This window comes from Balaenoptera ricei, chromosome 13 (genome assembly GCF_028023285.1).
Source record: "Balaenoptera ricei isolate mBalRic1 chromosome 13, mBalRic1.hap2, whole genome shotgun sequence".
NCBI classification, from domain to species: Eukaryota; Metazoa; Chordata; class Mammalia; order Artiodactyla; family Balaenopteridae; genus Balaenoptera; species Balaenoptera ricei.
Window position 1 is genome coordinate 15272821 of NC_082651.1, and position 13333 is coordinate 15286153.

General features: G+C 50.3%; 1 protein-coding gene across 7 annotated transcripts in view; it reads left to right on the forward strand.

The window, feature by feature from the left end:
- Positions 1-11891, forward strand: part of REEP1 (receptor accessory protein 1) — a 112867-nt gene extending 100976 nt beyond the window's left edge. For 2 of the 7 annotated variants that reach the window (XM_059942371.1, XM_059942373.1), the window contains 3 exons: positions 439-474; positions 6631-6782; positions 8798-11891. In XM_059942371.1, coding sequence (XP_059798354.1) covers positions 439-474; positions 6631-6782; positions 8798-8869 — 260 coding nt within the window. In that variant the 3' untranslated portion in view covers positions 8870-11891. Of the gene's footprint in view, positions 1-438; positions 475-6611; positions 6783-8797 lie in introns of those variants that run through there. The other 5 variants (XM_059942372.1, XM_059942374.1, XM_059942376.1 and 2 more) reach the window with 4 other exon arrangements.
- The last annotated feature ends 1442 nt before the right edge of the window (positions 11892-13333 follow it).

The window sequence follows — 13333 nt, forward strand, 5'->3', positions numbered from 1 at the left end:
AGGCCCAGATGTGCACCAAGACCAATGGACTGTGTAAGGTAGCAGCCAATGAGCCGTTGGAGCACTTTGAGGGTTCAGCGGTCAGTTTCCTGCAGGTCATTCCGAACTGGGAGGCAGAGAGAGGAGGGGCGTCTGGGCAGGCACAGTTGGAGTTATTTCTCAGAGGAAACTTGGACGTCGTCCCCTGCCTTCCCTTGGGCTGCGGGACACAAGGACTGACCTCTGTGGGCCAGGCAAGGTCATTTTCTAGCACCTGAGAGGAAGCTGGATCCGGAATGATCCCCTCCCCCACCTCGGTGTCTCTACAGAGACCCACATTCCTGGGACCCCTGTATTGAACACACTGGGATCCCCACACCTCCCTGGGACCTCCCGGTTTGCCTGGGGCTGGTTCCTGTCAACTGGGGGCTATCACTGATGGTGCCCCCATCCCCACAGTGTGTACCTGCTGCTTCTCCTGCAGGACCCGGAAAGGTGAGTAGACAGCCAGCATCTCTGCAGCGTGAGGGACTCGCCTCGGGAGAAGGCTCTAACCATGAGCTGGTGTCAGACCTGGGGGCTCCCTTTCAGCTGCAGGGTCTGGGGGTGGAGTCAGGAGGTTAACTCCTTAAAACAGCAAACATGGATTAATTTACAGCGAAGCCAGGCTAGACGTTTGGGAACGGCTTCACTGGGTGGTCTGGCTCAGGGACTCTCAAGAGTTCTGGTCAGGATGTCGGCCAGGGCTGCAGCCATCTGAAGGCTTGACTGAAGATGGCTGTCTTGTGACTGTTGGCTGGAGGCCTCAGATCCTCACCACATGGGCCTCTCTGGGGCTGCTTGAGCATCCTTACAACATGGCAGCTGGCTTCACCCAGAGTGAGTGATGCAGGAGAGAGAGGGCAAGTAGGAAGCCACAGTACCTTTTAGGACCTGGTCAGAAGTCACACACCACCACTTCTGCCTTATTCTGTTGGCTGGAAGTGAGTCATTAAGTCCAGCCCACACTCCAGGGGAGGGGAATTCATCTCCACCTCTTGAAGGGAGGAGCGTCAAAGAATGTGTGGAGCTATTTTAAAACCATCCCAGGGTCATAGTTCCTTGTGCTCTGGGTGATGATGACACAGGCCCTTACCCAGCTCCTCTGAAGTGATGGAGCCGCAGGGGTTTCGGTCCTTGTGCAGCCAAGGGAGCCCTGGTCCTGCTTTGCCACTTACCAGCTGTGTAACTATGTGCGAATCAGCTAACCACTCAAAGCCTTGATTTGCTTCAAATAGAGATAAAGATCCCCGCTTCCCCAGTTCACTGTGCTGCTGTGAAAATGTCTGTGAAAGGACTTTTTGAAGGGTGGTGACGATGATTACTGTTATAGCCAGGAGGCCTCAGGGAGGGGAGGGGCCTGGGCTCTCCCCAGCCCGGGCCGGCCCCCGCTGCCACCCTCCCTGGGTGTGGGTGATGGCTTAGCCGCATTGTTCTCTCCCAACCTGCTCCTGCGCTTTCCCTGACCTTAACTAGACACGCGAGGGACCAGAGATGGTGCTGGGCTAACCCAGCCCCCTTTGCTCCCCCCAATGAAGGAGCTGCCTTTGGCTCAGAAGGCGAGAGGGGCCGCCCCTGGCCTGCAGCTGCTGGCTGGCGTGAGGGGAGGAGAGAAGCACGCCTGGCGCCCTTGTTGCCTGTGCCCCCAGCCCCGGTGCCACTGAGACGTGCCTCGTGCCTCCCATATCGGTGGAGGGCAGGAGGACGTGGAGCTGCGTTCTGAGAAGGGTCCTGTTTTCCCTTTATTTCTTCAGTTTTAAGACTTTTCAATGCTAAGGTTTTCAAAGGTCTGTAGACATGGGGGTTTTGGAGGCCATCAACCTAATGAGGACAGATGGTCCAAGGAGTCCTGAGCAGGGCTGCGGAGACCAGCATCGTGCTGGAATAGAGGAGTGTATATATGCTCAGCAAGGATAAAAGAAACGGAGGGGCTGCACGCAGCTGTTTCCAGCACTAGTGGCCAAGACTCGGGCCTGCTGGATGTACTAGTTCGTGGGAAACAACCACAGTGTCCCAGGCAATTATGGTTATTTCTATCTAGTCACCCTTTACAATTTTGAGTTTGTAAATTCCATGAGCCACTCAGAAAGCCTCTCCTTCCGGGACCTTGTCACTTGGGGGACCAGGGAGAGGAGAGCTGCCTTCTCCTCCGTTCTTGCCTCGTGGGCCTGCTCTGTGCTGCCCTCTGCTTGGGGAAGCCCTCGCCCTCCCCATGACACCTGGTGGTTTCATAATCAGAGGCTGCCTTTCCAGTACGTTTAAATAGAATTACAGCTGATTGTGGGAACTGAGTAGAGTTCGGTCTTCCTGGGAGCTGCGGGGATGGGGGCTTCTTGGGGACCGGACAGCAGGTGGGGCTCGGTGGAGGCCTCCGGCTGGGGTGGCCCTGCTCAGAGTTGTGATCTGGGAGCCTTTGCCCCAGCCCTGCCTTTCTGGGCCCTCTTGACACCCAGGGCCCTGGAGTTCTTCCCCGTCTCCCTAAGGTCTTCTTGCGAGGAAGCAGCTAGTGATTTGTCCACACCATTTCCCTCTGTGATGGTGGGAAAACCCCTTGGCTCTCCAGGCCTCAGTCTCCTACTCTGTAAAGGGGGGGGGGGTGGCTTGAGCTCGATGCCCCTGGGGCCCTTCCAGCTCTGACCCGTTTTCTGCGGGTGAAGGGTGCTGAGTGTGAAGTGTCCGCAGATGGTGTCGGGGGAGGTTGGTCTCACGGCCGGGGCTGGGGCAGTGATGCTGGGAGAGAGGATTTCAGGGGGTCACAGACGCTTTGGTCAGAGGGGCCCTCCTGGTCCCCCGAAATGATTTCCATCTGTGCGTCTCAAGCCCCAGGAGAGCGTTCTGCTCCATTCCTGCCCATCTGTTAATCGTTTCCTGTTGTCTCCTGCATATCTGTCTCTCTTTTTGTGCTTCTGTTATTCTCTCTCTCTCCCGCTCTTACCTACCCCCCTTTCTCCCCTCTTTTCTCTCTACCTGCCTTGATGTTCTATAGAGCTGAAAACTGAATTCTATTACTGCTTGAAATTAGTCATAGAGGTGGGGTTTTTTTTTTTCCTTTTTTTAAAAAAAATCAAGTGCATGCGACATATAAAAAGCAGAGTCATCTCTTTTTATCCTCTCTATTAAAAGAAAGAGAGAATTGCATCTTTCTTGAGGGTGGCCCCGGGGCAGTTTCTTTCCTCAGCAGCCGGAGCCGTCAGAGGTTTGGAGCGCGGGCAGAGAGTGAGCGTGTGTCCGTGTGTGTATACCTGTGTGTGTGCACGAACGCTCACACGTGTGTGTGAGTCTCATCCCCAAAGGTACCTTCCCTAACAGAATATTCTCTTCTCTCTCCTCGGTGGCTGTCGGGGACGCTGATGTGAGTGTTCCAGATGGGCGTGCCCTCCTCCAGATGCCTTTGCTGACTTTCATTAACGGCTCCCACTAACGTGTGCTGCGGGGGGAGTGTTTGCTAACCCGGGGTGTTTGCTGCACTGGTGGGACGGGGAGGCCCGGGGCTCCTGCAGAAGGATCAGCTCGGCCTTGGAGGGCTGGGAGTTTCTCCCTCCCTGGTCTCTCCACGGAGAGAAGAGGTGCAGCTGCTTCCTAGACTGCTGTAGACACGTTTGCTAATACAGAACGTCAGTCAAGGCCACACACTCACTCCCCTGCTGACCCCTGTCCTTTCCTAGAGGCCGCGCAGCCTCGGGCACCATGGTCAGCTCTGCGGGCTCAAGGCCTTGGCTGCTGTTCCTTGAGATTTGGAGGTGGTTGTGGCCATGACCTTGCATGAGATGCTCCTCATACAGGTTGTCTTCAGGAGCCATCCGAGTATTAAGATGTGGGCAGCAGTACCCTTGTGGGTGAGAACCTATTCAGTCACCAATTCTATTTGGATCTACAGGGAGAGGAGTGCTGAGGAGGCCCACCATCGAATTTTCTGCCCAGCCACTCATCCTCGTCCTGGTGCCCATCTTGGTGGGACCAGGTTCTGTGGGGTTTATATCTTCATTTATACTCCTCCCTGTTCCACAAAGGATTTAAGTCTGGTTGTGGAAATACAGGTGATACATTGAACCAACTAAGAAAAATGAAGCTTGAGAGAAAGGGAATAGGCAGGTAGGATGGAGTCAGAGTGAGAAGAAAAGTTTAAGTGCATGTCACAAAGTCACAGACTGTCCAAGATGCTGGGCTTCCTGGCAGCCAGTGCAAAGAGGGAAACGCAGTTAAGAGATTCAGTGTCACAACACGGTAGCCAACCGGAGGCTCAGCTTGTCCACAGTGGTTATTCTCACGGGTCCCGAGAGTCAGGCAGAGCATTACAAACAACATTCTTGGCAAAACCCCTCCATGAACACAGTGACCAGTAGGGTTCTTCTCTTTTTAGCAGGTTCTCTCTGTGGCCTCCATCCGAAGCTACTTCCAGCCCCCAAGCTGCCCACACTAACTTCCTTTACTCCCCACCTCTGCTGAGGTTGAATGATTGTTTTCTATTCCTGCCTGGATATCTGGGTTCCCCTTGATCCATCACTCCTAGTGGACCAGAGGGTCACTTCTTTTCTACCCTTTAGTCCATGCTCAAGGATGCAGTGGAGAACAAACTCAAAGCCATTTTTGTTTCAGTCCTGAGATAGTCGTTGTTGTTGTTATTATTATTATTATTATTATTTTGATAATGTGTGAGTTCATTGCTCAGTCTCAGTGACTCCAGACCCTGTGAGCAGGCTGAATTGTTCGATGCCTGAGGATGTTTTGGTGACTCTGGGCTGCCCTCTGAACCCCAGAGTGATCAGTACAGAGAAAGCCCTGGCCCCGGATTTAGAGGGAACCACGTGTGCAGAGGCACAGACTCACACCAGTCCCCTAGCCCGTTCTCAGGATGTGGGGTTCTGTGCTGGGGCGGACGGAGCTGGCCAGGCTGCTTCTGCAGTTTCTGGCCTGGTCTGAGAGCTTTCAGGCCTGGGCTGGCCTGTCTCTTTTTCCTCCTGTCAGGTGTCCAGAAGGAATGTCCTTGTGATAGGTGTCGAGTTCTGATCGGGGACAAGAGCCAAGCCCTCTGAGATGATGTCAGGTCTCGGTTAGTGGGCGAGCAGCCACTGTGGGTACAACCCCGGGGTCAGGTGCTCAGAGGGGCCGAGGAGGATCAGCCATAGCTCAGGATGCTTTCTGTGGGGCTGAGGCAGTGAGACTGACAGACAGGAGAACCAGGGTGCGCGGCACAAGCCATTTGGTACACATTCCAAGCCCCGCTGGGAGTAGAGAGGCAGGCAGGACCGGAGCATTCAGGGAGGGCTCCCTGGAGTTGCCAGCCTTCATGTTCCTCGGTCCTAAGGATGCAGCTGATTTGGCCAGGGGAAGGGACCAGAGGGAACCTAAACCCGGAGGAGACAGGCTGGGGGATGCACTGGAGCAAAAAACGCAAAGGAAGTTTAATGATCTCGGGCTTGGCTGTTACTCAGGTGCTGTCTGAGCAGGTTGCTCCCAGCCTACAATTCAGCTTTGAAATCCGTGGTTAAGACAGCCCTGCTCTCGTGCTGCCTCCTGCCGGCTGTTGGGAGTATAGCAGCAATGACCGGGAAAGCGGCTCAAGATGAGGCTTCTGCCGTTAGTTTTACTAAGCCCACACCGGGTGCTGTTATTCCCCTTTTGATAGAGAGAACACGTTTGGTGGCTGAAAATGTTTTTGGGAGAAGTAGCAGGGTGTCCCAGAAAGAGCTCTGGTTTTTATCTGCAGGCCTCGGGGTGGTTGGACCAGGTGATCTGAGGGTCCCCTGGCTGTGCATTCTGTGATTCTAGGTAAAAACAATATACGAAGCCTAGAAAGATGTGTCTCTGGGTGTCAGATAAACTGGGTATGGGCAGGAAGCATTTTATATCTCGACTGAGATAGGACCACATGGCCAGATGACATGGAATATGCTCAGCATTGAACATTGCAAAAATACCGTGCCGTCAGTGACACGAATCCATTCTGGTGCTTTCCCTGTGGATTAGTCACGGCAGACCAAAACAGGAATCCTGCTGTCGTTTCTGAGGGGAAGAACTGCTGCTAGATTCTCCTTCCACTAGGCTCCTTTGCTTCTCTAGGACTTAGCCTTTGAAATGAAAAATCTACATAGCTTTGCTTAAGGTTCTCTTTGAAGGCTTCCTGGCATTTTACATCCTGTCTCTTAAAGAATGCTTGGAGCTGAATGTGCAAGTGTAATTAAGGCACTGTCAGCATTGCTGGTTTGTATTATAGAAAACTGTGCTATTCCTCTCCAGAGGTCACTGCCACCATCTTTTCTAGAGATTCTTCCCCAGAGCATTCTTCTGGTATGGCCTCACAGCTCTAAGCTGCAGGGTTAGACATGTCTCAGTTAAGGCAGCGCTGTCCCCACCTCCCCTGGTAGCTTATCAGTAGATTCTGAAGACTGTGCTCGTTCCCATGCACAGCGCCTCACAGTCTCACAGTTGCAATGATCCTGGATCCTCTGCAGTACCGCTGGAGGATACCGGGGCCTCGGCTCTCCTAACCGGCCTGGCTTGCCGTGCTGTGTGCCTAACTTTGACCTTGTGTGGCCTTCTTCGCTCCTTTCTACACTGATCCCACCTCGCTGTACTTTGTCTCCTCTGCATAGATTGTAAATGGACATTCAGTGGTTGAGGGGGATGTGAATGAGGGTGGTGTGAAGGCGTGGGAGCCTCACCAGGTCCAAAACCCATTGGCGTTTTCCGATGAGGAGGAGGAAGACCTGCTGGATTTCATATACAAGTATAAAGCACCTCGAAGGACGGAGTTCCCCGTGGAGGTACACGGTGTTGGGGGCTGCGGGGTGGAGCGTGTGTCTGCACAAAGGGCTCTGCCCTGGAGAACTGGGGCTCCTGGGAGCAGCATCTCTTGGGGCACCCAACATCTCCTGAGTGCCTGGGGTGGGGAGACCTCCCTCCATCAAACAGGCAGGACAAGCCACTAGGTAGCGTCCAGCTACTTGCCAAGGGGTAAAAAAGACCCTACTACTTTTATTTGGAAATAGGAGAGGTGAGATAGTGCCTAGAGATTAAAAAAAAACCCCAAAAAACCCAACTACCAACCTAAGGTGATGTGTGAATGAAAAGCAACCAAATGAGCGTTTTGGAGGAAGAAAAACTCAGAATGTGTTATATGACAAGTCTTTATAAATAAAGCGTGTTCATCCCTGTATCTCCATGACACAGCGTAGTGCCTGGTACAACACAGATGTTCATAAAATGTTACAGAAGGGACACAGCCCTTCAAAATGACCAAAACAACACACTTGATCTGTGTACTCTTGCCAGTTGTAGATGCAGATGGAGTTTTGGCAGCAGGAGGGCCAAGCCTAGAGCCTCAGGGCCTTGCTCTGTGCAGGGTCACCAGCCTTGGGCTCGGGTGCAGGGCCCGCAGAATCGGGGGACCCCAGAGTCTTCCTCTCTGTCCCATCACATCTCCCCTCCTTCCCCTTCTGCTGAACACTGCGGCCGGAGAGTCCATCTGAGGCAAGTTGGGAGTCCCCCTGCCCACAGAGCAGAGACCTTTGTGAGACTCAGGTGAGGCAGTGCATGGAAAGGCTGACCTCCTTCCCGGAGGGCAGAGAAGGTGCCAGAACCATTCTAGGTCCTGAGGCTTTGTGCCTTTTTGCGTTTGTTTTTGTACAGCTGCGCAAGCTGCTTTACTGTTTATGGTTAAACTGCTTGAGGCAGATCCCTAAAACAGAGGTTTCACCGATTCTTTTCTTACTGTGTCCAGAGGTGGCTGGTAAACATTTCCTAGTCGCAAAGGTGTAGCGTGAGGACTCAGGATGTGGAAGGCCAGAGCCTTCCGTTCCTGCTTCTTTCTCTTCCGCCTCCCTTCCGTGTGCCCGCTGGGCACCAAGCTCCTTGCTGGGAAACGGTGGTGAACTTGGCCCTGCTCCCAGGAAGTCACAGTGTGGCAGGGGACACAGTGCACAGAGCAGGCACGCTCCCCCCGTGGGCACAGAGTCCTCTGATGCCCTGTCACGTGCTAAACAATGTGAGAACCAAGGAGCTGATCCTGGCTGTGAGTGGGCCATGTGGGTGGGGCTCAGGAGTGACTTTGGACAGAGAAGGGAGGAAGGACCTCTGATCAGAAGGGATGGAGGTATGAAAGGGCAGTGTAGAAAACGAAGCTGAGTACAGAGAGTTGGGGCCAGTTGTGAACCCCCTTGAGTGCTATGCTAGAAAATATTTCCCTTTTCTTTTATTGTGATAGTAACTTCCCCTGTGATTTGTGTGTCCCATGGAAGGAGGGGTCCCTTGATAGTCATCTGTAGGGAAGATGAGGTGGAACCCTTCATACTTAAAGGCAGTGTTTCCTCTGTTGTATGGTCTGCTGTGCATGAAGGGATTTCACCTCCAGAAAGAGGACTGGAAATTTGGTGATGGAAATTTTAAGCAGGTACCAAGTAACACGAGGCTGGTTCCCAAGGGAAGAGATGGGGAGGTCTTTCTGCTGAGTCACTTGGTAGGATCACTTTGCTCTCAAGGCAGAAACAAGATGTGTCGTCCTTCTGTGTAGCCATTTGCTTGGGAGATCCAGGGACTTAGGAGAACATGAAGAGGGAGGCACCGGGCTCCTCATGGCTCAGCTTCACGGGGATGCTTGGGCTGTGACTCCGATTCCTACTGTGGACACTCCGAGTGGGCCCCCAGCCGCACCAGCCTCTTCACACACGCGTGCGTTTGACCAAAGGAGCTGGAGTCTCAACACAAACCCAGCCGGGTGCTGTCCTCGAAAGCGTCCATGCTATGCCAAATTGAGGGGTCCTTTTTCTGTTTCCTCTACCAGGCACCGCCTAGAATCCTTCGCTCTCGCTTCAGGAAGAAAAGTACCTCATCCTCGGCCACTGAAACCACGTGAGTGAGATGAGCCAACAGCGCTGGATCCACAGAATGTTTCTTCTCTGCCTTAAAGAGCTATTTATTCACTAATAACATAGAAACCCGCAAGCTGGTGTACTGAGCGTGCAGCCTCGGACGTGGCCTTTCCTCTCTCCCCTGTTCCACTTTTAAGAGTTTCTCTTCCCCCCTCCTTTTCTTTCTTTTGCTGGGGAGAGGCTAAAGGGAAAGGTAAGTGTGCCGGGGGTCAGCAGTTTTCCACAACTGGACCGGCGTACAGACAGCAGTGTTTTAGAAATAGAAGAGAATCACCCCCACTGCTGGGATGCACATTTGTAGTTTCTTGGTTGCATACTTCGTTTTTAGTCCTGTATATGCAAACAAAGCAATTTTCTTTTTAACTTTTTTTTGTTCTTGGTACTAGTACTTTGGACTACGATGTACATATTTATGGCTTTTGGCTTAATGTAGTGGACTTGCAAGGGCTGCCAGAGGTTCTGATGTGTAAGAAAACTGCAAAAGCAGAAGTGTAAAAAATTATTTTGATTCTAGAGTTTGTCTCAGATGTGCTTATGAAGCTTCCAAATACAACTCGAGTACAACATCCCTTTTCCTGCAGGGCGATGGTCCATATTCTTCAGACAGTTAAGTCACCAGACCAGAAGTTTAGAATGAAGAGAGGCAACATTTTAGTGACAGGTGTGAGTGTAACAAAGTCAGGGGAACAGCCTAGAATAAGAGAAAAGTCACAGGAAGCTCGTCTCTCCCATGGATCCAGGATTAGGAGCTTCTGAATCCTGACAGGGGATTTATCATTGTCTTAGGCAGGAGCCTCGCCCTTGGTAAAACTTCTCTCAGGCACGTAGACTTACAGAGCTGTTGTAAGGAATCATTTTGAGTGGTTCAAAAGTGCTTGACGATGACTGTGTCTCCATAATAGTACCCAGTGCTGTGACTGATTTCCCCAGGTAGAGGAGCCTACAATGGGAGCGCCTTGTTTTAGGAAACACTAAGCGAAAACCAACCCATCCACCCAAACAAAAGCAACCCTAGAATCATGCTTTGCTTCAGATACGCGGTGAAGTACACCTGAGACACCTGGGTAACAATCCAAACGCCGGGTTCTAGAAAGGTTTCAGAGGTTGAGATCTTCATGGATGTGACTTGCTCCTCAGCTCAGGGGCAGCTCTGGCTCATGCCCTCTGTTCCCTTCCTGGCCTGTGCAGAATGTGAACGAGAGAGATGTCGCACGCTCATGGGCACTCATACTTCGTACAAGCCCGCATCGCTTAGGAGGAGAACAAATCACTGTCTGAGGGGACTCCCTGCTTAGATTGAGAATTTTATCTGAAAAGAAGAATCTGGTTTAAATAGCATTTTGGTCTGAGGCAGCTGCTCTCCCCTGGTAGAGCTGAGCCTAAATGTAGGACTCATATACTTACGCTTAGAGTTGGTGTTTCCTTTCAGTGTGATGCATGCAGTGGTCACAACCCAGTTACTTATAATACTTGGATTGTGTTTGTTCATAGATAGGCCCTGAACACTAGAGAGTGTTATGTACCGCATAGAACCTACTGTCAATCAGCTATAAACAGGCCCAGTTAAAGACTGAGCTACGCAAACATACATCAGTCTCTGCTGGTGACACATTGGTTGGATCTTAGCCACCACGGAGAGGGTTTTACTTGAAGTTGATTGTTACCAGATGTGCATATTTAAATCCCTTTTCCCCACAATGCCTCTGAAGGTGACTTTGTAATTTACAAAAGGATTTAGGAAAAGAAACCTAAAAGCAAATTTGTGGTTCAGAGGGCAAACAGAGGCTGTCTGTTCATTGTCTGTGCCCCATACCCACCAATACCTAAACCCCTTAGGGAAGACAGAAAACCTGTTTTCTTCAAGCTCACTGAATAGTTTCAGACAGAGGAAAAATATATGCTTTAAAATGTATTTACCTGTCATTGGGAGTACCCAGAATTATCAGAAACAAAAGCAAAAAAAGCTTAACTTATTAAGCAGCTTTTTAGCAATTTTTTTTTTTTTTGCCAAAATAATAAATGCCTTTAGCAGCAGAGATTAAAATCCTATTGTGAACAAACTATATTTTCACCATTTTACAAGGGAGAGTTTTAACAAGTATGGGCTTTGAAGTTTGCACTCAACTATGCCAAAAACAAGTTTGAAGCACTCTACTCTCAGACATGCTGTATTATTTCTCATTTAAGATTTAAAAAATATAAAGGTATCCAAACTGCTGTCTTAATGTAACTATTTTTCCTTCAAGTGTTGTTTAGGGAGTTGGATTCTCTCTTAAAAACACTCACTGTACAACTGAGAGCAGCTGTCATATTTCTGGCAAAACATGTTTACTTATCCAACAAGCTGTATATTTGTGTGGACTGACGTAAAATGTGAATGCCTCAAAGTGTACACGTAGTGATGTGGAGTTCTGTCTAGAGGATAAAACTGAATGTTTTTCATTGGCTGATTTACAGACGCAGGCTGTTTACAAAATGCTAGCTGGAAAGTCTGTGCTTTTCATGTAGTAATTTTCGGTTCTTTGCTATTGAGCACCTGTTCTGTTTCTGAGAAGATGAGACGTGGTATTGTATTTATAAACTGGAGAGTTAGGCATAATCCCTCCTGGCTTTGTGTGAATAGCTTGCTCACTTCGCTGGCCTCTGAAATGTGTGTTCTCTGTAGTATACTGTCCATGTGTCTGTGATAATAGTGCTTGTCAACCACGACCACCACCGAGTACCTTCCTAGTTGTTCACCTTGCACAGTATTGGAAATGGTAAAGGATGTGTGCTTCATTCACAAACGGCACACACTCAGAGAGCTGGCATTCTGGACTGTGACCGTGTACACTTGCCCTTAGTTTATTGCTGTAATCCCCATAGAACGACCTGTAATCAAATAGTATACTGAACTGTGCATCAAAGGGATGTAAAATTACAGTATTCCAAAGGTTGAAGTTCTGCTGTTTTGTTATAATGCCTGATATATATCTTGAATAAAGTCTTAACATTTTTCTTTTAAAAGACATCTTTGTAATGTTGGGCTTATGAGGAAAGGGAAAATACTTAAAAAAAAAAAATGTATTCGTCAGCAAGGATTAGAAGCTGAGTACTCAGCCACTAACTGGCCTGGTGCCTGGTGACTTGGCTTTGTGCCTACTGCATAGAATTGTTGCAAAGAGAAAAAAATTAACTGATATCTGTGCTTTGAAAACCAGTTGATCACATAAATAATATAAATCTGGTACTATGTTTGTTTTACGTTTTTAAAGGTCACCAGTGGAAACTAGGTAGCTGTGAAAACAGGGTAGTTCATCTGCAAGGCAGTTTTAATTCTGCAAACAGACCTTCGGTCTGTCGCTTTCCTTCTAGGAACCTGTGTCCTCATCTGCAAATGCGGGGGAAGGGACGCAGGTCAGAAGAGGGCGGGGCACATGGAGATGCACCGGGAGTTATGGATGCCCTTAATGCCACTGCAGCCTTTGCCTTTTTTTTTTTTTTTTTTTTAAATTTTATTTACTTATTTATTTATTTTTGGCTGTGTTGGGTCTTCGTTTCTGTGCGAGGGCTTTCTCTAGCTGCGGCGAGCGGGGGCCACTCTTCATCGCGGTGCGCGGGCCTCTCACTATCGTGGCCTCTCCCGTTGCGGAGCACAGGCTCCAGACGCGCAGGCTCAGTAGTTGTGGCTCACGGGCCCAGTTGCTCCGCGGCATGTGGGATCTTCCCAGACCAGGGCTCGAACCCGTGTCCCCTGCATTGGCAGGCAGATTCTCAACCACTGCGCCACCAGGGAAGCCCAGCCCTTGCCTTTAAGATATAAATGGGTACACGGACTTCCCTGGCGGTCCGGGGGTTAAGACTCCGCGCTTCCACTGCAGGGGGCGCGGGTTTGATCCCTGGTCGGGGAAGATCCCACATGCCGCATGGTGCGGCCAAAAAAAAACAAAAACAAAAAAAACCCAAAAGACTTGGAAACTCAAAATCTGAAACGTTACAATGAAACACTCATTTACTTTGCCTTTATAGTCCTGTGTGTTTGACACGAGGACTGTAAAGCATAGCAGCAGCAGGTAAAGACGACGATAAGGGGGGCTTCCCTGGTGGCGCAGTGGTTGAGAATCTGCCCGCCAATGCGGGGGACACGGGTTCGAGCCCTGGTCTGGGAAGATCCCACATGCCGCGGAGCAGCTGGGCCCGTGAGCCACAATTACTGAGCCTGCGCGTCCGGAGCCTGTGCTCCGCAACAAGAGAGGCCGCGGTGGTGAGAGGCCCGCGCACCGTGATGAAGAGTGGCACCTGGTCTCCGCAACTGGAGAAAGCCCTCGCACAGAAACGAAGACCCAACACAGCCAAAAATAAATAAATAAATAATTTTAAAAAAAAAGGAAGGCGATAAGGACTGAAAGAAAGAAGAGATGCAAAGGAAGGCTGAAAATCCACTCATTAATCATTTCCTGAGCCAAGTC